General features: G+C 43.9%; 2 protein-coding genes across 4 annotated transcripts in view; both read right to left on the reverse strand.

The window, feature by feature from the left end:
* LOC111140753 (lysine demethylase 3B) overlaps nucleotides 1–14,291 on the reverse strand; it is an 82,689-nt gene extending 68,398 nt beyond the window's left edge. For both annotated transcript variants that reach the window (XM_022492947.1, XM_022492946.1), the window contains exon 1: nucleotides 14,025–14,291. In XM_022492947.1, the coding sequence (XP_022348655.1) occupies nucleotides 14,025–14,213 (189 nt within the window). In that variant the 5' untranslated portion in view covers nucleotides 14,214–14,291. The remainder of the gene's footprint in view (nucleotides 1–14,024) is intronic.
* Nucleotides 14,292–17,314: 3,023 nt separating this feature from the next.
* Nucleotides 17,315–24,436, reverse strand: LOC111141268 (family with sequence similarity 53 member C). Of its 2 annotated transcripts, none has more exons than XM_022493717.1 (4): nucleotides 24,206–24,436; nucleotides 23,756–23,813; nucleotides 21,753–22,537; nucleotides 17,315–20,367 (listed from the first exon to the last, which is right to left on the reverse strand). In XM_022493717.1, exons 1-4 carry the CDS (start codon nucleotides 24,281–24,283, stop codon nucleotides 20,107–20,109), a joined length of 1,182 nt encoding a protein of 393 aa, XP_022349425.1. In that variant the 5' UTR covers nucleotides 24,284–24,436; the 3' UTR covers nucleotides 17,315–20,106. The 2 variants fall into 2 exon arrangements, with proteins under 2 accessions (XP_022349425.1, XP_022349426.1); XM_022493718.1 differs by having other exon boundaries at nucleotides 21,753–21,904; nucleotides 24,206–24,404.
* Nucleotides 24,437–26,595: the final 2,159 nt, after the last annotated feature.

The following is a 26,595-nucleotide window of genomic DNA, read 5'->3' on the forward strand; positions in this document are numbered from 1 at the left end:
GTTCAGGCCATGATCTCAGGGTCGTGGGACTGAGCCCCACATCGGGCTCTCTGATCAACAGGGAGTCTGCTTCTCTCCCTCTGTGCTCTCCTCCCCCACGCAAATAAATAAATAAAATCTTTTTAAAAATGTTGATGATAGAATGAATAAAATTTGAATCTATTAAAACCGTTGCTGAATTCATATCAGCTTTTGTTGGTATACATGTTCTCATCCAGTCAATATATAAAATTATAGGTACAGTTAGATGAAATTTCAGAACACTTGTAAAGTGTGAAATCACTTCACAGTAGCCTAGCATTAGGCTTAACCTCTTCACAGGCAATGCATACTTGTGGATGTGGAATGCACTGCTGAAAAGTTATCCCAGAAATTAAATTCATTATATAAAGCTCTAGTTTATTATAATAAGTAAGCTTACTTCTACTTACACAAACACACACACAAAGGGGAAACAAGGCTCAGAAAGCAGAAGAATGATTTTTTACAGAGAAAGAGAACACTGAATTGCAACGTATTTAATATATGAATGGGCTCACTCATATATACATATATGTTCCAAGGGAATAAAACACAACTTCAAATAACTTGCAGACAACTGGAAAGAGATAATCAAATGTACACTTATGGGCAAACTCAGACACCAAGAAAGGTAGGTAGTAGCAGCATAATAAACAAAGGCTGGAGCTAACTTCTAGGAGGCTTGGATTTGAGCATTAGCCCCACTCTATGAACTGCAAAACTGGACAAGTCACTCTTCCCTCCTCAAGCATTAGCTTCCTGCCTTGTGTTAAGACCCACCTGTCTTACTTCCCTCACACACAGGTTGTGAAATTTAAATAAAGTAATGGATTCAAAAGCACTTTGGTCAATTGCAAAGCACTACTTAGGCAATATAAAGAGAAATAAAGTAAAATAAAGTATGGGAGATGTTCAGAGGCAGGAGAGATCACCTAAGGGTCCTGAGGGACTTATATGGTCTGAGGCCAAAAAAAAAAAAAAAAGTCCCAATCAAGTTCTAGGATGGCCAGGACTATACAAGCAGACTGTTGAGGAAGGCAATAGGAGATGAGGCTAAAAAACTAAGAGTCAAGGTGGAAGACCCTGAATACTGGGATAAAAAACTGGGGCTTCATCCAGCCTCCAATGAGAGGCATGAGGGTATTTCTGCGTGTGTGTGTGTGAGTGAGTGTGTGTGTGCATTCATGTACACAGTTGCCATTAAAAGGTTTCTAACTGAGGTCAAGATATGAACACAGCAGTTGGTCTTAAGGAAATTCACCTACCTACCAGTGGATATAGATGGACTGGAGTTGGGGGAAGATAACAGGGAGTGTTCTTCCATGACCCAGAGTGGGAACAGTAAGACTAGGAAAAAAATTACTTGTGCTTATTAGAATCCATGAGTTATATCACCAAGCTTGATGACTGGCTGGATAAAAGGGTAAAGGAAAATGCAAAAATTACTTGGATTTTGAACAAGAGTGGTACCATTACATAACTGATGTCAGGAGGAGGAGGTGGCTAAAAGACACACAAGATCTTGCATGACATGTAAAGAAGCATAAGTATTAAATGCCCTGGCTGTGTGTGACTGTGAGTGACACAGCCCTGTACTGGGCATCACTCAGAAAAACAGAGGTTGAGGCTCCATGGTGAGTGATGGCCAGGTACCACACTGTAGTTCTAATATGCCAACCATATAAGGAGAAATCAACCCATAAGGCACAAAATATAGCAACTCACAAATACAAGAACAATGCTGAAAGAAGTCATTGTACTACAGCTGTAATAATTTTTACTCTTAGTACCAAAGAACTTCAACATTCATAAAGTTAAAATTCAGAAATCCTGTCATCACTTATCTGAAAACATCAGGGAAAAGTTCAGTTACTGGAAAGCCAGATCTCACATAACTTAAGGGAAATTATCTCTCAATCCACCTGGGCAAAGGACACACATGGAATAAAGCATTTACTTTGAAAAGAACAGCAGTGCTCTATGCTCTGGGATCAAGCTATACCTCACAGCTAACAATATGAATTTGTTCTAAGAGCAAAATGGGGGGGGGTGCTTAGGTGGCGCAGTCGGTTAAGTGTCCAATTCTTGGTTTGACCTCAGGTCCTGATCTCAGGGTCCTGAGGATGGAGCCCCCTGTGGTGAGATAGGGCTCTGTGGTCAGTGCAGAGCCCGCTTGGGATTTCCTCTCCTTCTGCCCCTCCCCACCGCTTGCTTGATTGCTCTCTCTCCAAAGTAAGTAAGTCGTTAGAAAAAGGAAAATAAAGAGCAATATGGAATGTAAACATATTCTCTGAACAGCGAGGCTTATTTTTGGCCCTAGCACTGTGCTTTACTTCCTACCTTGAGTAATGGAAGAAGTTAGAACATATAAAGTAAATAATCATTTCAGATCAAAGTACCTAGAATATGAACTCTTAAAATGGTAGTGGCTAGGCCACAGAACAAGGGGAAGGGATATAAACTAACAAAAATCAATGACTGTGGTTGGACTGAGTCAGAGATGACTAAGGCAGGTTGATCAACTGAACAGAAAAAGACTAACACAGTTTGAGTTGATTATTTAAAGTCTTTTAAAAATTTTTACTATTAGAAGTAGCAAACAGAACTACACAGGCTACAGCTAAAATCCAAGGACTAGATGTAAAATATTTCATTAGTTAAGGAAAGTTAGTGGTAACACTCTTGTTTTTATTTCAAAATTCCTTTTATGGTATCTAAGTGATTTACATTTATTTTAGTGACATTAAAATAAAAGAAATTCTTTAATAAAATCAATTAATTTGGGGGCACCTGGGTGTATCAGTGGGTTGGGTCTCTGCCTTTGTCTCAGGTCATGATCTCAGGGTCCCCGGATGGAGCCCCCACATTAGGCTCTCTGCTCAGCAGGGAGCCTGCTCCATCTCCCCCCCCCCCCCCCCCCCCGCCCCCACCTGCCTCTCTGCCTGCTTGTGATCTGTGTCAAATAAATATATAAAATCTTAAAAAAAAAAAAACAATTTCTCCTAAGATTGATAACATCAATAGTAGTAACCTGAGTAATATAAGCTTTCATGTTTATTGTTTAATCATCAATTTGGATTCTGTTTCTCCCTAAGGCCATTCTTCCTACAATTAATAAAATTTATTTACTTTCAACAGAAACAGAACACCTCTTATGTTAATGTATAGCATTTACTGGGGCCAAGAATACCAAGGTGAATAAAGCTAGCAATTGACAGGAGGGACTCATCTGTTAACTCACATGAGTTAACAGAGAGGTACAGAAATGATTACAGAGGGGCGCCTGGGTGGCTCAGTCGTTACGCATCTGCCTTCCACTCGGGTAATGATTTTAGGGTCCTGGGATCGAGCCCCGCATTGGGCTCTCTGCTCAGCAGGAACCCTGCTTCTCCCTCTCCCACTGCCCCTGTTTGTGTTCCCTCTCTACCTGTGTCAGTCTCTGTCAAATAAATTAAATCAAATCTTAAAAAGAAAAAAAACAAAAACCAAAATGATTATAGAGCAGGACACCTGGGTGGCTCAGTCTGTTAAGCCTCTGCGTTTGGCTCACGTCATGATCCCAGGGTCCTGAGATAAAGTCCCACATCGGGGTCAACATGGAGCCTGCTTCTCCCTCTGCCCTTCCCCACTGCTCAGGCTCACGCTCTCTCTCCCCGCTCTCTGACAAATAAATAAAACCTTAAATGGAAAAAAAAAAAAAAAAAAAAGAAATGATTACAGAGCTATGTAACAAGGGCAGTAACAAAGATCTGAACATGATACATTAGGCCAGAAAAGGCATCTGCCTTGAGAAACTAGAACAGTTTCACAGAAGAGGTAGTAGTACCCAAGGGGGTCTTAAAGGATAAACATTTTGGCAGAGAAAGGAGAGAAGACTTTCAGCAGGTACAAAGGAAAAGAAACAAAAGTAGATTGAGTGTTCTAGGCAGCAGCCATAGGATTAGTAAGTAAGCTGTAAGGACTCTGATTGGCATGTTAGTGCATGATGCACTGAAATCTGGTGGCAAAGGTGTCTTGTTTGGCCAGCAGAGTGGGATTTTTTTGTTGTTGTTGGTTTGTTTTTAATATGCATTGAACACCTTTAGGCAGTGTCTGCACTCCCCAGTTACTAATCTCCACTATACCCTCTGGTCTGTCACCTAGCTATTTTCATAAGCCTGCTACCCTGGACACATGTGGGTTTATGTTCCCAGAAATAGGCTTTGGGGGAGTCACTGATAGTTTTAAAGGGGCAGGGGGAAGACATCGTAAAATGCTTTATAAAGATAATGCCATTTGGGGGAAAAACTTCTCAATGCTCAGTTTAAAATAGAAGATCAAAATAAGAATTACAAAGTATTTTATTATTAGATGAATGGCTAAACACACTTTACTCATACTATGAAACAGTACTGAGAAGTTTTTAAAAAATGAGATACATCTAAAACACTAACAAGGGGGCGCCTGGGTGGCTCAGTGGGTTAAGCCGCTGCCTTCGGTTCAGGTCATGATCTCGGGGTCCTGGGATCGAGCCCCGCATCGGGCTCTCTGCTCAGCAGGGAGCCTGCTTCCTCCTCTCTCTCTGACTGCCTCTCTGCCTGCTTGTGATTTCTCTCTGTCAAATAAATAAATAAAATCTTTAAAAAAAAATAAAAATAAAAATAAAATAAAATAAAACACTAACAAGGAAAGATCTCCAAGATGTATTATATGCAAAAAAGCTGTTTGCAGGGGCATCTGAGTGACTCAGTGGAGTATCTGACTTCAGCGTGGGTAGTGGTCTCAGGGTCCTAGGATCAAGCCCTGCATCAGGCTCCCAGCTCAGTAGGGAGTCTGCTTATCCCTCTGCCCCTTCCATTGTTCTCTGTCAAATAAATAAATATCTTTAAAAAAAAAAAAAAAAAAAAGCTGGTTGCAGATTTGGGGGGGTGGCAGTGAGAGAAGAGAAGAGAAGGATTGGGACAAAAGGGATAATAGTATTTTAGCCTTAATCAGTAAATGCTCCTTCTTCTTTAAAAAAAAAAAAAAAAAAGTATTCATGTAATGCTAAAATAATACTTCTTTTGTTGTTGTTGTTTCAGATTTTATTTATTTATTTGACAGAGAGAGACAGTGAGAGAGGAAACACAAGCAGCGGGAATGGGAGAGGGTGAAGCAGGCTTCCCGTGGAGCAGGGAGCCCGGACGTAGGGCTTGATCTCAGGACTCTGGGATCATGACCAGAGCTGTAAGGCAGATGCTTAATGACTGAGCCACCCAGGCAACTCACTACTTTTTAAAAGGGAAAGAATTAACGTTGGGAACAGGGTGGAAGATTAATTACAGAGAGAAGAAACTAAAGGCAGGGAGACCAATTACAAAGCCATGACAATGCAGGAAAGAGATGAAAAAGGCCTAACCCCATAAAGCTGTATGAAGGGAAAAGTTTATTTGAGAAGCCACAGAAATAAAAGTAACAGGATATGGTGATGACTGAGAGTAAGGGAATTGGAAGACTAACTCAACTCCCAAGGTCCCTAAATTTTCTTTTCCAATTTCCTACCTACATTTTGTTCAAAAAGGACAACAGGTCCAAAATGGAGTCACCTGTGCTAAGCCCAGGTCATCAAACCACAACAAAACCTCTCTAGAGAATGGAATCTTAAACCAGTAAATCTAGAATTACCTGGTCAGTACTAGTGAGGTAATCAGCCTGATAGACCCCTACTGTCCCCCCTCAAGTTAAGTAGCCTTGTCTGAAACAATCAGCTCTTTGCTAGAATAACTTCTTTGTCCAACCTCCTTCTGCCTATAAAAGTCTTTCACTTTGCACAGCTCTCTGGAGTTCCTTTCTATTAGCCACAAGGGTTGCTGCCTGATTCAGTTATTGTCGAATAAAGCCAGTAAGATCTATAAAATCTACCAGTTGAATTTTGTTTTCTTAACAATTCTAAACAAAATGTAAAGTCTGCTTCAAATGATTTTACAGGGGCGCCTGGGTGGCTCAGTAGGTTAAGCCTCTGCCTTGGGCTCAGGCCCTGATCTCAGAGGGTCCTCCCTGATCTCAGGGTCCTCAGATGGGAGTTCCGCATCATGCTCTCTGCTCAGCAGGGGGTCTGCCTGCCCACCCCCCGCCTCTCTATTTGTGATCTCTCTCACTCTCTGTCAAAATAAATAAATAAAATCTTTTTAAAAAATGACTTTACAAAACTGTGGGATATCTCGACAGCCAAGGTGGGGAATGATGCATGTCTAGAAGACAGCAGTTTTCAGGGGCGCCTGGGTGGCTCAGTGGGTTAAAGCCTCTGCCTTCGACTCAGGTCATGATCCCAGGGTCCTGGGATCAAGCCCCACATCGGGCTCTCTGCTCAGTGGGGAGCCTGCTTCCCCCTCTCTCTCTGCCTGCCTCTCTGCCTACCTGTGATGTCTATCAAATAAATAAATAAAATCTTAAAAAAAAAAAAAGAAGACCGCAGTTTTCAAACAAAAAGCAATTTTCTCTATATGGTTCCTGTGATCATGAGATAGCTTCCTAACAATTAACCCTATTCACCACCTCAAACCTCCCCCTACTTTCTAACATCCACAATAAATTAGATATTAAGTACTTGAGTACTGTAGGGATAATGAGAATAAAAACTCAAGCATATATACATATACAGTGTTTTTAGGGCCTGTGGAATCACAAAGATCTGGGTTTGCATCCCAACTTCCTCATTTCTTAGCTGTGTAGCCCAGGGCAAGTCACTTTAGCCTCTTTGCGCCTCACTTCCTTTGCCTATAAATAGGGACAGTAAGTATCTCAAAGGATTGTTTGAGGATTAAATGAAATAAAAGCATAAAAGGCCTAGCAGACTTTGGGCTCCTGATAAACTTGCATCCCATAAGAAACTCACACTACTGGTCTGATTACAACTGATAAAAGAAAAAAACGTTATCTATCAAGAATCTTAAATATGTGCACACTCCATGTCTCCATGTCTCCATAATAATACCTTCAGCAATAATCCTAGGAAACAACCCTAAACACAGGATAGGCTTTAGTCACAAAAATGCTCAACACAGCATAATTGGTAAAGCCTAAAATCTGAAACAATTTCAATATTCAATGAAAGAGTAACAGTTAAATAAATTATCCAGCCAATAAAAACTATGAGTTTTCTTAGACAATTTTATTGTTTTCCATGTTACCTTTGGAAAATAAATAAGGGCACAAAGAAAATTAAAATCACAATATACAAAAGTTTTCAGTAACACAGGAAAATTACTACATTAAGTAAAAAAGCAAAACACAAAATTGAAAATACAGTATGAATTCGACTTTTAACAATTCTAAAAAAGAGGTTAGATGTCAAAACATAAACAGCAGTTTCTAATCAGTTGTGATGTACAGAGGCTACTTTTAAAATTACCCTCAAAATAATTTCTTCATTTTTGTATCATAGGCATGCATTACCTGAGAATCACAAAAATAAAACATCTAATGCTTCTAATCTAACAAGTCAGATGTAAGTCAGGAAAACCAGGGGACAATGGACCTGGGACTGAAGTCCCAAATTAAGAGTCCAATAATCTCAAGACAAAAAAATTAGCACTGAGTCCCTATCAACAGAAATATGTAACACAAAAATTAAATGTCAGTTATAAACACCTTATAACAGGAAGCCACAGAGTAGAAATTCCAAAATAAATCAGATGTGAAAGTTAATCTAATACCGGCTTCTAAATATTATTTTTAAGATATGATAGAGAAGGCCTCTTAAAATAATAACAGAAAAATGCATGTTCTGTTCTTGATGGAACTTACAATTTAGTAGGGGAGATGAGCTATATATCTTGTTATCTATCTATAAGAAGAAAAACCGTGATTAATATTCCAAAGAGGCATATAACAAAGTACTAAAGGAGCAAAGAAAAAAAAAATAGCATGCTGGGGATTCAGACAGGCTTTACAGAACTGGTAGAACCTGGAACAGACAGGCTTTCTCTTCTCCTTATAGGATTTCAATGGTTAACATTAAAGCAAAGGGGAGGGGGCCCTGAGTGTCTCAGTGGGTTAAGGCCTCTGCCTTCCCCTCAGGTCATGATCCCAGGGTCCTGGGAACCCTGCATTGGGCTCTCTGCTCAGCAGCGAGCCTGTTTCCCCCACTCTCTCTGCCTGCCTCTCTGCCTACTTGTGATCTCTGTCAAATAAATAAATAAAATCTTTAAAAAAAAAAAGAAAGAAAGAAAGCAGTAGAAGGCAGAAAGTATTAAGTGCAAGATCACTGAATCAGGGATGCTTGCTATAAATATCCTTTTGGCAACACCCAATTTCCCCCATTCGATTCTTTGCACACCAAGGGTCCTCCTTATCTGTAATTTGGTCTCTTGAGTAGATCAGGAGGGGGCTCTGTGCAGATCTCTGGATAGATGTATCTCCCACTGTAAATTAATAACCTTATATGACAATTTACGAATCAGTCTCCAGAGAATTTGGTTAGTGAGAAGCAGTTCCCTAGAGCCTGATTATCCCTGAACACACATACAAAAATGGAGTTTTTGCCCTTGCAAAACTGAGAGAGGTCATATTATATGAGTCACTACTGAACAATCAGGCAGGTTTTATCCATCTACAGAACAAGGGTAAAAGACACTTTGGCAGTTGGGGCAGTGGGGTAGGGAGGGCTTAAAAACCACCAACATGTCAAAGGGAGTGGAAAACGGAGATGCAGCAACAGGTGTTGTATCCCCCAGGCCTTGTGGAAGCAAAGCCTACAGGAATCAACTCCGGCTGTTGAGAAAATCACTAACAACAGAAAAGGCCACGTTACTTACCCACCATTTAGGGGAAGGGAAGTGGGGAACTGAATCAGCCAGAACAAGTTGGAATTAAGAACTCAGCAAGTGAGTACTGAAGGAGGGAATGAGTCCTTGGCAGGTGGGGAATTAGTGAAGGAACTCTTAGAAATAAGTGGGTAATTAAGAGGAAAGATCTAATTGTGTAGTAAAGGGAGAGGATGCTTGATGGACAAAATGACAAGTGTATGTGATCACTGATGAATATACTACACAGCTCTAAAATAAACAGAATGCAAACACAAAGTAAGAGACAACTGTTAACAATTAGACACACAAGACAAAGTTAAAAAGAAAAGAACAATATGAAGCACCTAAGTGCCTGAAAAACTCAAGGATGGCTCAATGTCTCAAAAATAGATCTCCTCCTCTAAGAGAATTAAGATGAAATGTGCGGTTAGAGGGGCTCACACTTAAACATTACATATTCATGTATACAATCTCACTTTTATTTAAAGTTCTCTAAAGCTAACACTGATCCACAAAACCATATACTATTTACTTTAATAAACAGCGTTATCATGTATCATGCAGATTTTTACTGAATTTCTGAAATTATAAGAAAAGGACACTTAAGGATAATCATTAACATCCATAAACTCCCATTTCAATTAGGGTTGGAGTTCTAGGTTTGTGTGAACACAGGTTGAGACTGTGGACCGGAAATATGGTATTGTCCTGGACCTGATTATAATCATTACATTACCTACAAACAAAGTTGGGAGGTATTTTAAAGTGCACCTAACCTGAGACTAGGAGGAGGACGTAAAACAATAAGGCAGATCCAGATAAGCTTTCATTCCTCTTGGAAGATTCCCAGATAGAAGAAACATGGTATTAGTCTGGACACTGCTACAATTACTACATTATCTGGAATCAAAGGAAAGTAGTACTTTAGAGTCCACCTTTCCTCCAGATAAAGATGAAAGATTGAGGGATAAAGAAATAAGGCAGATATGCTTTCACTCCTCTTCCAAGTTCTGGATAGCTGTGATAGCTACGATCGACACATTCAAAACAAATCAGTGCTAATAAAGGCATCAATTAATTCTAAGAAACAGCAAGCAAAGGGCAGTTTACTTAATAAAATTGGTGCTGCCACCATTGGTAACTCAGTAGGAAGCAGGTTAGATCCCCCACCTCACACGCCATTTGCAAAAATATTCCAGGTGGACCATAGATTTCAAGGTAAAAATAAAGATAAACTGAACAACATTTATATAGGCTCAAGATAGGGGAGCTATCCCCAAGTAAGTAACCTAGAAGCCATTAAGAAAAGTCCAAGAGATCTGATAATATAAACATTTTGTTTTTCTATATGGCAAGACAACTCATCAAGTCAGAAGATGAAGAAGAGAAAATAACTGCAACACACTTGTGAAGTAAAGGGGTTCCTATCCTGAAAATTCACAGAACTTGTACAGAGTGGTAAGACACCTATTTTTTTTTCAAATGGGCGAAAAATATAGCCATAGAACTCATTAAAAAAAAAAACACACACAAACAGCCAATAAACATAGAAAAAGACCAGTAGTCATGAAATTGCTGTATTATTCTTCACCCATTGGAGTGCCAAAAATGACAAAGACTGATGATGGCAAAGGTAAAAGGGAAAGCAGCATTGCATGCACACAACGCTGGTGGGATTATGAAATGCTATCATCTTACTAGAAAATAACCTGGCATTACCTAATAAAATAAAAGATGCATATACTCTTATAGCTCTTAACCCACTCCTGAATCTCTAAACTACAGAAATAAAACCATAATTATACAAGATATACACCCAAGTTTATTAACCACAGCATTATTTGTAATACCAAAATTTTTTTCAATATCTTGAACAGCATAAGGAGGAATAACAGAACAAATGATGGTACATCTATTCTTTGAAATACAATGTAGTTACCTAAAAGGATGAGTAAGATCTATAGGTATCGATGCCCACGGTATAATGTTGAATGGAAATGAAGACAGGGGCACCTGGCTGGCTCAGGTGGTAGAGCCTGCAACTCTTGACCTCGGGGTTGTAAGTTCTGAGCACATGTTGGGTATAGAGATTATTTAAAAATAAAATTAAAAACAACAACAACAACAACAAAGCAAAAAACAAAAAAAAACCAGAGTCCTTACTTTAAAAAGTAGGCGCAGGGGGAAGCAGGCTGCAGATATTGTGCAGTGTGATACCCTCTGATAAAAAAAAAAGCAACCTTTTGTATATAGATGAATGTTTCTATATTTTTTGTACTACTGTTAAGTTGAGCAAAGCCTTCTTTTACAAGTGGAAGCCTGTGAGAGCTAGATTGTTGGCTTTCCCTATGTGTACTTTTCGTTGTTTGACATTCGACAAACCAGAAGTCTTGATTTTTCACACACACACACACACACACACACACACACACACACACAAAAGAAAAAAAAGGAAAAGGAAAACCCATGTTTTTTTGTGTTTTATCTACCATCCCTACATATATGAAGGTCCCAAGGTCTCTGCAACTCACGTGAACCAATAATGATTTAAAACACAAAGAGGACAGACTTAAGAGTCAGAAAATAAATGCATAAAAATCCATTAAACTAATCTTGCAACAAGACTATTTTTTTTAAACTAGCCTATTTAGAAACACAAATAAAGCTACTATTCCATGGAGGGCAGGGAGGCTTTTTCCCTATTACATCTAAAAATCTCAGTAGTTACTTGTTAGCATAGCTTTGATGAAGATGGCCACTATAAAATCCTTATCAAGAAAACTCCCAATCAACAGGATCCTGACTTTTTGTTTTTCATATTTCATTTTAAGGTAGTACATGGCTTTGGTATTGTTTTCCAGAAAAGGGTTCACTAAATGGAGAAGGGCTACATTTTGAAACATTTCAGCATTAAAAAGTATTTAGAAAGAGGGTATTAATGGAGCCTAAAACTGAGAAGTGTTTTCAATCACTTCAAAAACTCATTCATCCAACCCTCAATTACTCATCCTTAACAGGGGGCGCCCTGCTATGCATTACTCAAAACCAAGCATGCCTGAAAACATCTTAAACTAACTGAATGAAAATCTGCCCAATCACAGACCAGCTGCTTGAAAACTCCACCCTTGAGTACAGGAAGAACACTTTTGATTGGAAGACGGTTGTGTTTACTGCGGTGTGTGGTGCAAACTGGTAAGGCCCACATGCCTAGGGTCCAAAGGAAATCTCTTAATGAAAAAGAAGAACAAACGTCCAGTTCTCATCCTAGACTAGTCATTGTCATTAATAGAACCTCAACATAGCACCTGCAATTCTTGAGCAATTTTGCAAACTGGTGAAAAATTCTAAAGGCTCTGAGTTTTGTTGTGGTTGTTTTCTCATCTATGTCCCTTGATAAATACACAGGACAAGCTTGTTTATCCTCAAAACCCTAATCTGCCTTTGCTTCTATATGTATACAGTTCCATGCAAGACCTCAACAGTTCTAACATAGGCTTGGCTTTAATTTCCAAGAATCACTGCAACTTTTTACTTGGTTTGAGAAACCAATTCAATGAGCCCAGTGGTAAGATTATTCAGTATTTAGCTTAGTAGGTGTCCAGCATTTCAGGGAGCTTCAAAAACCTCTGCCCTTAGGGAGCCCAGCAAAAAACAAAGTGAATGGGTAGTCATTTCAGGTGCAGAGCTCATTAGCAATTCATCTGATGGTGGAAACAACTAGAATATAAAATTCCAACTGAAAAGATAGGGCTTGCTAGGCCATAGGTCAAAGTATGCACATAATGGTGGATCTTCATTATGTTTTGCAATTATGGGGGTGAATTACTGGCTCTCAGAGAGACACCTCTCCCCCACCTCAACCTAGAAAGCAGTCTTTTGAAGAAAGCACGGAGGAATTTAAATCCAAATCCCCTTCCTAATCATCATCCTCATTCCCTTATATTTCTGGTATCTTTTTACAAATTCGCCCCACTGAAGCCTCATAAATGTCCAAGCAGCCTTTTCTTATTTAGCATGGAAAAAGATCAAAGAATGTGAACTCAAGTAGCAAAAGCAAAGGCTAAGCCAGCCGCAAGCCAAACAACCCATAAAGCTTGATAAGGGGGAGAGGAAAAAGCCTAACACGACTAATCAATAAATAGAAAAATGGGTATGAGAAACCTACAATATTAATATCAAATCCTCCAAATCATTCCAATTTATACCAAATACAGTATCTGCAGGAGCAAGTTCATCACGAAAATTTACCTTCTGCCTGCTGATGTATTACATTCCAAAAGAATCTCCCTATTTTAAGAGTATCTTAACAGAGAAGCTAGGGCCGCTACCAGAATGAGGAACTAAAGGGGCTTGCCAAAGCTCAAAGACAGTATTTTGCCGCCACATTAGCAAAAATAACACAACGCACCCAAATACTAGTTAAGTTCTATTTTACTGAACTTAATCACAAAATACACCAAGGCAAGTATTCAAAAGCACCCAAGCTCCAACACAAAGTTTCAAAACAAAACCTCTCCCAGGGCCGAGCAGGGAGCAAAAAAGCACCACCTAGCAGCCCCATTCGGCTGCTAAGGCACATCTCAAACTTATCAAAAACAGCCACAACTGCAGCTCCTGTCACCCAGAAGCTCAAAGAAAAAGGAGCCCGAAGAGAATCCCAAGAGCTGGCCTTTCTGGAGACCGCCAGGCCGAGCCCGGCTCAAACAAGGAGGAAGTAACTGCCAGATAAAAAAGCCCCGAGCAGCTCCGACTGCAGCCTCTGTGCCTCCCACAATTGCCCACATTCCCGCCCCACTCGGGGCTCCGGGAGGAAGGGAACAGGGCGCAGGTTTCCAGGGAGGCTGGGAACTACAGGTCCGCGTCTTTCAGGACGCAGCTACAGCACCAGTCGAACTCTGAGGGGCCCGGGCTCCCAGGGTTCGGGAGCCTGCTCCCAAGGCGTGTTTGGGGGGGGACGCTGAGAAAGGGGTCCCTCAGGAGGCGGGGCCTCCCGCGTGGAGGCGGCAGCTCCTGGCGCCCTGGCTGCCCCCCCGGGGGAAACCGGGGCGCGCACCCCGACGCGGAAGCCATGCCGGCCAGAGCAAGGGGTGCTGAGGGGCCGGTGGGGGGCGCTAAGGAGATCTGGGGGCGCAGAACTGGGTCACCCCCATCCCACCGCCCCCTCACAAAGGCCCCCGGGGAGGCCGCCCGCAGGCCCAGCAGCCCCGGCCTCAAGTGCCCGCCTCGGCCGCCACTCACCGCTAGGTCCTGGGGCACCGCCCCGCTCATGGCCCGCACCGTGCCGGCCCGCCAGGCCCGAGTGCGCAGCGCAGGCCCCGGATCTCCGCCCGCCGCCGCCGCGGGGACCGAGGCCGAGGACGAGGCCGCGGTATCCGCGAACAGAAGCAGCAGCCGTTTGCCCACCGGGGAGGCCGCGGCGTCCGCCATCGCCAGGGCCGGCCAGACCCGCGCTCCCGCCGCCTCCCACCACCTCTGCCGCTGAGCGCCCGATCCGCCCGCAAGGCCTCCCTCCGCACCACCCGCGGCCGCGGCTCCCCCCCACCCCCCCCCCAACAGCCACCACCAACCACCGGCGCCGCGCAGCGCCCCCCGTGGCCGGGAGCGGAGCCGCAGCCCGGGCCCCGCACAGCGCCCCCCGCGCTCCGGAGCGGGGCGGCAGCTCCGGGCCCCTCGCAGCGCTCCGCCCCAACCTCCCCGGGGCCTGCAGTGCCCCCTGCGGCAGGGAGGGGAATTGCAGTTTCGGCCGGGGTGGGGAAGTGGGCGGGTCCTTCAGTCTTCCATGGCACCATCCTGGTCCCAACCTTCCTTCTGGGGGGTACCATATGTGAGTAGGCTTTAGCTTAGCCGCCTTGGACACCAAAGACTTTTACTGGGGGCGGGGGGGGTGGTTCAGGGGCAAGGCACCTAGGGTTGGTGTTTTGAGCCAAGCAGTTAGCGCCCCGATACCTACTGATTTCCTATCCTGAAAATAGGCCCTACCATTTCTGTCACTATCTCTTAGGAAACTTTCCCCATTGATCCATGGGACACAATATCCTTCTTCTCACTGGCCCATAACATAGTACCATCCTATTCTATACTACCAGTACCTCATGGGTTCCTTTCCAACTGACCAATGACCTACATCCTGTAGAGGTTGTAATACCACTCTTCCCACTGGGTGAAGGCCCATGTGCTTCCAACATCCTGGTATTTTGACCTAAAGTCATGGAACTTCTTCCCTTTCCAAGTCTGCCAGTGTTATTAATTACAGGTATTTCTCAGTTAAACTTTGAGGGGAACTGGAATGAGACCAGCAATAAAGAGATTCTCTTCTCTGCTTCAGTAGCACCTCATCTTACCAAGGAAGTAGTGGGAGTGGGGGCAAAGAAAACCCCATCATTCCCATCTCAATTCATTTAATATAGGTATGGGAGATTGATAACTCCTGGCAGAAAAGAGACAGTAGAGAAAGGGAGATACTCAAATTTTGGCCCAGATGGTCTTGCATAACAGGCAATGAGAAACCTCAATCATTACCATTGGTAGTATGAGATTAGCACAGGTTGCATAGTTTTATGGATGCAGAATGAGTATATATGGAAATAGATACAAACCAGAAAGACAAAGGGTCTAGAAACAATCCTTGTTATCCTAAAAGTGACCATTTCTTTCAATGATCTGCCCTACAGACAGAGTAGTAGCTGGTTCTTTCTCTAAGACTTATGTGCCTACACAGTTAACTCCTGTCCATATCTTTTCTTTACCCTTGACATACTTTTCTTGCAGCAAAGGTCCAGGGCTCCAAAAGGCAGCAGGCAGCAACTACTGACTTTAGAAAAAGTATGAAACCTCTTGGGAAGTCATTCTAGAACTAACCCTGTGGAGCACTAAGGAAACATTTCCTTGAATTTTTTCTCTCCCTATTCCTTGGAACTTCCATCTCACCTGAGGCCTAAATCAGAATGCTTTCCTGGGCCAAGAGACATCTCTCAAAGCACATGGCCCACAAACTATAGTTGGTAAGAGGAGAACAAGGGTGAATTCCTAAGACCTGGTGGCTGCCCTTCAGGTTTTCTACCAAAATTCACTGTTGGGATTTTCTCCTGTATGGAGCTCTAATTATTGCCCCAGTGTTCAAAACTGGTTTCTCAGCACCAGAGACAGTAATTCTAAGTTCTAACTAATTCTAAGTTCAGGGATGGGAAGGCAAAGATGAGAAATTCATTCAACAAATATGGCAGGCCTTTTCATGTGCCAGTAACTTTTCAATGTGCTGGGGATACAACATTAAACAAAACCCTTGTCCTCATGGAATTTACATTCTTTCCTATACTAGCAGGACTTCAGGAATGAAAAATGAAATCTCACTTTGCCTTACAGAAAATAAACAGTATAAAAACCTAACAACAACAACAAAATGAACATAAAGGGAAAAAAAGCAAAGTCACTTTAGATGTTCAAACTTTACCCTTGCTCAAACAGTAGGTGAAATGAAACAGCAGCAGTTTTAAAGAAAGAGAAAAACTTCTAATACTGAGCCTCCTTTAAACACATGCCAAAGCCCCACGCTCCTCAAAACCCCTCCTTTGTTTGGGGGGCAGACGACAACTGCCCCTCTTTTTTGGAGTGTACTTTCAACCCCTCAAAAGTTCCTGCTCCAGGTTATCAAGCCAATCCTGTCCTCCTGCACACTTCATTGGTATTCAACAATGAGTGCCACAAATTTGAAGCAGGAAACTGGGACGGAGGCTAAGCAACTTGACTCTTCTTACGCCTGGCAAGTCAGCACCACAACTGGTAGTAAAGAAAGGCTATGCCTCAGGGACAGAGGCTCCTGCCTGGATCTCTAAGCAACTACATTTCACCCACACAAATTGGAAGAATGCTAACACAGGGGAAAGGGTGCAATAGCAATGTCTAAAGAGAATGAACCACACAGCTTCCCTTAACATACGAACAACCCAAACTGAAGCATTATGGAAAATACCAACTTCTAGAATAAAAGAGAAGCTCTGCTGTTAGGATAATTTTTAGAATGGAGAAATTGCCTAGGTCTTTAGAATCTGAATTCTGATGATGAAATCTCCATCTCTCTGGGGTATAAGATGTGAAAACTCCTAGAAAAAGATTCCTGGTCAAGTCTCTCAGTCTGCTTTCTCTCCCCACTTCCTAAAGCCTACAAACCAATCTAGACAAGTTCCTGACTGGACCATCAAACATTTCTCAGGGAACTAGAATGTATAAATACTTGACTTCAACTTGTTGGAAGAGTGACCGTAGGGAAGAGATAGGTACCAGGGAAACAAAGACCAAATCAGACTGCCAGAAATAACCAAGGCCTAACACAAGCCTGGACCCCAGGATATTACTGCCATGCCTTGAAGGGCCTAAGGATCAGATACTGCTCTCCAAGGGTGAAGGCCCAGACATGCACTAGAGGAGGGGGCTGTTAGAGTTAGGTAGCTTTCTCCCTGCTTCCTCCTTGCCTTTTTTTGTGGAGAAGGGAAGAAGACACTGCAGTACACAAGATTGCTTGGGAAAATGAATTATTCTAATAAAACTTTATTTTTTCAAACACAGCCACAGAGGCAGGACCTCATGTTTAACACACACAGACTTAATGGATTTTTTTAATATAAAACAAAGTTTACGAAAATTTTTTTTCCACTTTTTGTATTTGTAATCCCATTAGCACAGGGACTTTGGCAGCAGGTGGGAGTGAAGGGCAGCTGGAGCTGCCACTGGGCAGTCACCGGGCACAGGAGGAGAGCACCAGCCTGGGAGTGGCTTCACTCACACACGCAGGAATACTCACCTACTGGTCAGCCACACCACACACACAACACAGATGCAGATGTCTACCCAGCGTCAACCACAGCCCTGTAAAGGTGTGCTCCACTCTGGGTAAGCCCAATATATGAAAATCGAATAGTCAAAACAGCTAAAGTAGAGGGAGGTTGCTTGCTTTACAAAAGAAGCAATCACACAGGCTGCTTTTAAAATGGTCAGCAGTCCAAATGCATCGCAAAATAGCATCTGGCTTACACAGAACTGTTGGAACAGATCTACTGTGTAAAGCAAAATGAACCATTTCTTGAAAAGGTTTGTACCAGGGTCATGGGTGCTTAGACTGGGAAGCAAGATGACAGTTTCAACTAGTTTAACTTTCCAGATCTTAAAGTAATAGAATTCAAATATGGTATCTGTAGACCCTCTCCTCTAAGGACTGCACCCCTAGGGCTTTGGGGAAGCCAGAGTAGAGGCAGAAACTGCCCTCATTTCTTCAGCTTAGGGCTTGCAGAGATCCCACTGGCCTTGCCAGTGGCCTACTGGAAGCTAGCACAGCCAATATGCAGCAGAGAGCCCAGGGATAAGGATGCCCCAGGAGAAAAAGAAGCTGGCACCAGGGAAATTATGGCCTAAAAAAGGAGAGGAGCCAAGGGAGGGATGAAACCAAGGATGGGCAACTCCTAGGCTCCCAGTTTCCCTGGATTCTCCAGAGAGCCTCTTTCTGGCCCCCCACAGACCTGGTAGCTCACTGGTAATACCTGGTAACTAGCAGGAGAAAGGGAATAGCCCTGAAAGGGTAGAACCTCTAGAGCCAGAGGCTCAAGAAGAAATGGCCACCTCCTCAGGAGCGGAGGTGAGGAAACTGCAGCCTCAGTGACACTCCTATCCAATATGTGGGAAACCAAGAAAATGACAGGCTCAATTCCATGAGGAAGAAAACATATGGGCTTTGGTCTTCTTCCCTAACATGAGGAATTGGATCCTAAGACACCCTGGAAATTGAAGAGAATCCCCTTCCTCCAATAAACTGGAAGGACAGGTCCAATTCAGTTGCGCAGGGTCAACCAGAGCTGGATAAAGCCTCTCAAGTTATTTGGCGGCAGTTTCAGTATATACCTCCACTGGTGCCAGGCCTACCAAGAGTCCGGCAGCCATTACACCCATTACCGCAACCACTGGGACCTGCTGCCCTGGCTCAAGTTATGGGTGAGAAACAAAAAAAAGAAAAGGGGGGAAATTCAATCCAACAACAACAAACTCCCAGCTGCTTCTCATAGCTTTTGCTTTACACATCCTCAGCCAACCCCTCAGTGAGCCCCAACCTCCCTGAGGTCTCTCAGGTCCAATTAGAGGCAAATAAACATTTCCTGGCAGGAATGGAAGACAAGCAAACTGGTAAATGCTGACATCCCCTTCCGCTTTCTCAAGCAGGTCAGAAAAGAGGTTAGGCCTGGATCTTCTAACAAATTTCTCTACAGTCTGCTTTCAAAGGGCAATACTGGGATGGGCTTACCCATGGTTAGTGGGCACTGAATGCCACCTCTGCTGCAGATGGGCCCTTGGGCCTCAGATGACGGGGACCAATACAGAGCCTTCCCTCCATGTTCTCAACCCTCAAAGCTCAGAGAGTGAGGGGGGGAAAAAGTCCCATCAGTAGACAGGGAAAGAAGAAGATGGACCCCCCCCCCCCAACTCTGCCTCAGTTGCCCACATGCACTTACATCTACTTAGACACAAAGGCAGGTTGTATACAGCCTAGGCAATCTGATGAGAAAAAAAGGCCAGCTCAGAATCAATGTAAAGAGCCCTCTCCAGTCTTAATATTAGATCTACCTAGGGGAGGGAATGGGCCTAAGAAGAAGACCATTAGCTGGGGTCACAGCACTTAAAAGACCCTGCCATACCCCAAAAAGAATCCTCTGCAGAGCCAGTGGTGCTTATGGATTATAAGCCTGGTTCCAGAGCTACTCAGAAAAAAGAAAAACTTGGTGCCCTCCTTTTGACTTCTTGAATAAGCCTGCTATCCTGTGAAAATTCAAGATCCTGGGGGTATCTGCCGTTAAGGAGCAACTGCCTTCCTTCCCTAAGGCTACACAAACACACCTTTCCCCAAGTACACTCCCACGCACACACACACTCTCACACATTTTCTCCAAGGAGGCTGAATGAACCCCCCACCCTGGCCAAATTCTAAGACACAAGTGCCCTTTGAAGCAAAGGGGCTAGTGAAATTCCCCGAGCTGGGGTCAGCAGACCCCTTCCTTCCCTGCCCATTGCTTTCTCAGTGGCAGGGATACTCACACTCAGGGCCGCCATGGGAAGGGTCTGCTCTGGGGCTGTCCCTCCCGCCACCAGCTCCGTTTATCTTGTCCCGGCCAGTCTCTTGGCATGGTCGAGCTTCCTGGAGCGAGAAGATTTCCGGCTGCCCTGAGTCGGAGCCCTCCACTCACCCCCATTCCCAGGCTGGGCCCCTGGCCTTGGGGCCTCGACACTTGTTAGTAGCCATAGAGAGTCAGTCTGTGTGGCCCCAGGAAGTAGCCTCTCAGTTTTAGTTCTCCTCAATTAGATTCAAGTCCAGGTCCCCAAAGTCCTGCTGGCACAGTGTCCGCTTGCTCAGTGCCTGCCGCCCCCACCGCACGGCCCCCTCCTCCTCCTCCTCTTCGCTTTCACTCAGCACCTGGGAGGAACCCCCAATGGGGCTGCAGGAAGCAGAGAGGGGTGGGGGGCTACAGGCCATGAACCACGGTGGAGAGATGCTGCTGCCTTCCCGGGCTGCTTCTTGGAGACAGAGACCTCCTGAGTATGGTTTCTGTCAAACAAACAACAAAGTTAAGATTGCAAAAAAAAGATACCAATTTCCACAAAACCCTGGGTCCAAGCTATTTCCAAGTGTCCCTCTTGGTTACTCTTGCAGGCAGTAGTCCTAGGCTTGGGGCACCTGGGTGGCTCAGTTGGTTAAATGTCTGCCTCTGGCTCAGGTCATGATCCCAGATTCCTGGAATCAAGCCCCGCACTGGGCTCCTTTCTCTGCTTCTTCCTCTCCCTCTGCCTGCTTCTCCCCGTCCCTGTCTACCGCTCTCCTGTTTGTGCTCTGTCAAATAAATAAGATCTTTAAGAGAGAGAAAAAAAAAGGAGTTTTTGGCCTAAGGGTGAAATATGTGAACTACATATTATAATTTATAAATTTATTATTTATATTTTATAAAATTATATAAATTATAATTTATATATAAATTATACAATACATATTTTATATATAAAAATATATAAATTTTATGAATTTATTATTTATAATTTCTCCAAATTCTTTGAGAAATGAGCCCATAGTTTCTATCAGATTCAAGATTAGGAGCTCATTTATAAGCTTCCTGTGGGCAGGAATAGTATCTGTATGTTTCATAATATTGCAAGTGCCTAGTCACAGCCTGGTACATAGCAGGTATTCAGTGAAATGTGCTGACTCGCTGGAGGAATGACTCTATGAATAAGCATGTAGATTCTCAAAGAGGTTTGTGACCTGGTGGACTAAAAGGAAGGATATGAAAAAAGTGGGCACATGCATACAACAGCTGTACCACACCAGTAAGTCAAAATACATCTGCTGAATGTGAATAATGGCAGCAACCCATTTTGCTTAGGCCATCACAGACCCAAGGGAAGCAATGAAGGACAAGTGGCAAAATGAGCACTGAGATCAAGAAGGGGCAGGGCACTGCTGATGGGACTTTTATGGCTTCTGCATCCACAGAATGGAGGGGAAAATGCCTTTAACAGAACAACTGGGAATTCCTGTTAGAAGATTTAACATGGGTCTCACCTCAGTTTTTCTTGACATGGAGTGGCACAGGACATGAACTTTGAGTGCTAAAATGGGTACAGTCCTGGGCAACCAGGATGGTAAATCACCCTAGCAACAGCTCAAACAGAAAAGAACCTGCCAGGGGTGCCTGGGTGGCTTAGTCAGTCGGTTAAGCGTCCGACTCTCGATCTCACCTCAGGTCTTGATCTCAGGTTCAAGCCCCATGTTGGGCTCTATGCTGAGTGTGGAGCCTACTTAAAAACTAAAGAAAAAATTTTTTAAAATAAAAAAGAAAGGAACCTTCCAGGAGTGCATGGAACTAGAGGACAGCTCTCAGGGAAAATGGAATAGTCTCCCTCCTTCCAACCAAGCTTCCCTAGTCCTACTGGTCCCACCTGATTCATCTTGTCAAAGTCCAAAGAAGGCCGCAGCCGCCGGGGGTCTTCCTCGTGGCGCCGCTTGACTCCTGCTTTGCGGGCATCCAGATCACAGGGTTGTGAGCGGCTTCGGGGAAGGTTGCGGAGGCCTCGAGGTCGCCAGGGCAGCTCTGGGGAGGATGCAGGGGAGCTCCGGGCAGAGGGCAAGAAGCGGCTTGCCTGCGGGCCCAGGCTGGGTGACAAAGAGAAGCGGCGCTGGGGCGGGCAAGGTGACAGGGACTCAGCATCACTCTCCCAGGAGCCACTTTGTGGGGAGGTGGCACAGGGTCGAGAGGAATCTTGGGCCAGGGCCAGGCTGAAGAAAGGGGGACTGTAGGGTCTGTGGGCCGGGGCACATTGAGAAGAGGCACTGGGAGCTTGGAGGAACCTGAGGCTGGAGACCCGCTTTGGGGGGCTCTGGTGAGGCACCTGCGGCCCACCCCCTCCACCACTGCCCCGGTGCTTGATGGGAGTCCACAGCTTGGAGGGGGCGGGCCGCCACACCGGCTGCCAGCGAGACAGGTCCACCGGCACTGAGAGTGAGCGGCAGTGCCTCTTGGATGGAGGGGCAGGGGGCACAGGAAGCTTCTCTGGGTCTGGGGGCTCAGGGCTTAGGACTTGGGAGAGGGGCTGCTCCTGTGGGGAACTTCCCGGGCTGGGTGGTCTGAGGTGCAGGCTCAAGCCTGAGGGGTGGTAGCTGAGGTTGAGGCTGTCCTGGAACTCGGCACAGGAACAGTGGGGCAGGCCCCTCCAGGAAGCACCTTCTGTAAAGCATTCACAATAAAAATAGTATTAAAGAGAGCTAACATATTTTTAAGGGCTATTTGCCATACCATGTAATGAGCACTTTATGGGAGGTTTCTCCAAAACCTCATGAGGTAGGTATTATTATCCCTATTTGATGATAGAAGTCCAATAACTTGTCCAAAGTCATGTAGGAATGAAATGACCAAAGGAGGATTCAAACCCAGGTCTGTCTGATGCTAAGGCTAGGTCTCTTAATCACTATACGATACTGCCTCCATTATGAGGAACTACCTGAAATTGACAACAGTCTCATATACTGCCTGCCACTCCCTCTCAAAGGTAGACCAATTAAAGAGAAGCAAATGCATGTCTGCCCTGCTCATCCCTCACTCCACCTAACCCTACTCTGCTCCCCTACCCACCAGCCCCAAGTTGTAAAAAGCAGGCCCATGGTCCTCTTCCTTAGTTTTTCCCTTTCCCATGTGTCACCAGCACCAAGACAGGAGTTAGGGCTGCCAAGGAGTAAGAGGTAATCCAGCAGGTAAAAAATCATTTTAATTTCCAGAGAGTGCAAACAGTGTAGGAAAGGTCTTTGACATGGAACCTGTGCTTGGGAAACCCTAAGACTATTCATGTTCCTTTGTTTCTGGCCACCCACAAAGAAACACTCAAATTAACACACTGATATGGAAAGATCTTCTGGCTATATTAAAGTTTACAAAAAAGAGCAAATAATATAATATGCAACCCTTTGCAGGAATAAAAAAATACATTTATATTTGCTTCTGTTTCTATAAACAAACTCTAGATGGATAGACAGAGTAATAAGAAGAGCTGCTTTTAGGGAGATGGTGGGAGATGGATGGAGAAAGCAGACTTTTTCTCACTATAACTTAATAAACTTTTATTATTTAAAAATTTTTGAACTAAATGAACATACTACCTATTTAAAAAAAAAAAAAACAGACGGGGGGGGGCAAAAAAAATAAAATAAACGAACAACCAAATAAATAAAACCAGATTATAAAAGTCCCATCAAGGCTTAATTAAGAGCCAACTAAACAAATAACTTCCATGCTGGCGCAGTAAAATGGAAATGAGCATCAATCTCAGCAGGCAACCCTGGCCAGAAAGTTGTGGAGGTAGGTTAGCTAGCCGGGGTCACTGGAAACCAGTGCAAGAAAGGTGTGAATGGAAGCATAGGCATACACACAGACACACACACAATGCCTTACCAGACACAAGCTGGAAAGGGTTCCCACAGTTGGAGATGTCTGCATGATCAGGCAGAGGCTAAGAGAGAGAGAATATCCATTGTGATTCAGGTTTAGGACACAGATTTCCAGGAAGGCCTCTTGAGCTCACCCCTGGAATTCATGGGCTATAGGGATGTGAGGGACTCCTAAATGTTCTCTTCTTCTTGTCTTCCCAAAGTTAGTAAGTAAAATAATCTGTATCTTCCAATATCTCAAACCCTTCTCCACCCAAGTTTTGGTGTCCCTTCTCTATCAATGGAAGAATACCTGCCCCCTTCCTTTTGGGCTGGGTTTTGAGTCTTTAGTAGGCTCTTCCAGTATAAGTACCATGACTCATCCGGCACAGGACATGGGTAAAGTAGTAGCAACAAACAGCCTCAGAAAAAAGGGGGAGGGGGTTGTAGAGAAGCAGGAAGACTGGTGTTTTACCAGACTGATACTGAAGCGTGTGCATTTCAGCTCATCCAGAGTCTGCTTCTGTAGCTGCTCAGTGATCAGGGTTATCATGATTCTCCCCAGGATTTGACTTGCACACTTTGGAGCAAATGATGGATGTCTTCCCTGTCGTTCTTCCAGACCTCACTCGTGAGCCGTCTTCTGCCACTGCAGCACCATTCTAGCACCATTGGGACTTCCCTCTCCAGTCATGCCTGCTGAGTCTGCCAATTACAGAGGGACCAGCCCCAAGTGATATTAGAGATGTACCTGGCCCAAAGGTGGAAAATGCATGGCACACATACCACAGCATCCCTATGCCAGGCCTCTGGCAGACATCATTAATTTGATCATAGCTCTTTCCTGCTAAGCCTCAATACAGCCTCAGAAACACCCTGAACCTGGCACTCCAGTTAACCAGTAAAATGAACTGGAGTTAGCAAGCAAGTTGAAACCTATTTGCCAATCTTAACCTGGTTCATGCTATGCTTTGTCTACCTAGTGTACCAACACCACTTAAAAACAGCTCACTTGAAAAAGGGAAGCCCAAATGGTTACTTCCATCCTCACTACCCCAATATTTTATCTTCTAATCAGAAACAGAGAAGTACCCTTTTCCTAAACTACAGAAATAGTAACAGGGAACAGGGAGGGGCACTGGTTGTAGGAATGACTTTTTGATTCAGACCAAAGTGAAAAAGGTTTTATGTTCTCCCCTAGCTTGAATGTTTGATTTATTGTTGTTTTCCAACACATACTGTATGTATTCTCTTACAAAATGGTAAGAAGATAGAAATGGTACCAGGATTCTTCCAATTACATTACTCTATACATGTTAAAAATAACAACTGTATGACTTCATTCAACTAAGTTTTTAGCTTGATCTTACTCAAAGACCATGCATTCAATTAATCAAGACTCCTTCTCATGGTCAATTTCAGTATAAGCAAACTAATTCCATCAGAGAACAGGCTTCAAGCCCACACAATCGCCTGAGGGACCTTGCTCAATGGAGGAGGGGAGGATAACCTAGTGTTTCCATATGGTTCTGCCTATTCCCAGAAATGACCAGCAGGCAGACAGCTCATCAGAGAGTGTATGCAGCATTTTCTAGTAGAAACAACAAACATTCAAGAAATCTAAGTCTTGCTCCAATTTGTTACGACAGTTCTGGGAGATAATTTTACTTTTCTTGGCCTTAGTTAACCTATGTGTAAAATGGGCAGAAAAAAAAAATCTGTCTTATTAATCTGTCACAGGTACACTATAACACAAAATATCAAAATGGAAAAAGCATACCATCCAGCCTATACAAATCAGGAGTCCACATAGACTGCTATTTCTCAAACCCTCCTGTTTGTTGCTCTACACAGCCTAAGAATGCCACAAGTGATAGTATCATTAAGATGAAGAAGGCAATTGGGTTTATCTATTTGGCTGGATGCCAACCTCCCTTACCTGAACACCTAGGGAAGCCCAAAACGGCTCTCCTATGACCTTGGAGGCAGATCACTTTCTACTTTGCAAAAAGAGGGAATCATCTCTACCACATTCCCACCTCAGAGAAAGGTAGGTAAGGAAGAGCAAAGAACTACATGTAGATGTATCTGTAGTTTTTTGGAAGCTGTGGGAGAAGTCAATCATCATTACAGTTAACTATCATTTTCATGCATAATTATTATTACCACCCTGAACAAAGTTCCAGCTTCCTGAGAGCTCCCTTCAGTGGCTTCCCCTATGTTCTTGTAGGAAAAGCTAAAGCTTATATCACTTCCCTCTTCGTTTCTTAACTCTGCCCCCAAAAGATCAACTAGACAGGGAGCCTAATTGCAAGCTTTTACCCCAGAGATCCCAGGCCTCAGGCTGACCAGCCATGAAGAGCAGGGAGTGAAGCAAACTCTTTCAAGCTTTTCATGAGGCATTTGGCCAAACAGCGAACTCCCAGCCCTCTCTGGGATCAAGTGAAGAGAGTGATTTTGTGTTTTTCTGCATTTTAATTGTTGGGATGTGGCCACACACGGCGGTAATTGGAACAATGCAACTACCACCACGCAACTGATACTCTCAGCCTGAGTTTCCTAAAACAGGCCAGGCTGAGAGGGGGAACAGAACGGAAGCCATAAGGAATCAAACCAGGACACAAAAGAAGGCAAACCAGCTCCGCGAGGGGCCTCCTCTTTCTCAGGCAGGCATAGCAAAAAGTGTAAGAAACCCTCTCTTGCCGCCTTCCTTCCCTTCCATTTTGTATATCTGAGGGGCAGAGGCAGCCCTGAACGTTCACTAAACAAGTTAAAACTTCTCAGCTTAACAACTGGCACAGGGCTCAGCCCTTCAAAGAGTAGCAGGCCGCTAGGCCCTCCCCACCACCCCACCAGGCCCAACTC

This window comes from Enhydra lutris, unplaced genomic scaffold (assembly GCF_002288905.1).
Source record: "Enhydra lutris kenyoni isolate GAN:26980312 unplaced genomic scaffold, ASM228890v2 scaffoldscaffold5, whole genome shotgun sequence".
NCBI classification, from domain to species: Eukaryota; Metazoa; Chordata; class Mammalia; order Carnivora; family Mustelidae; genus Enhydra; species Enhydra lutris.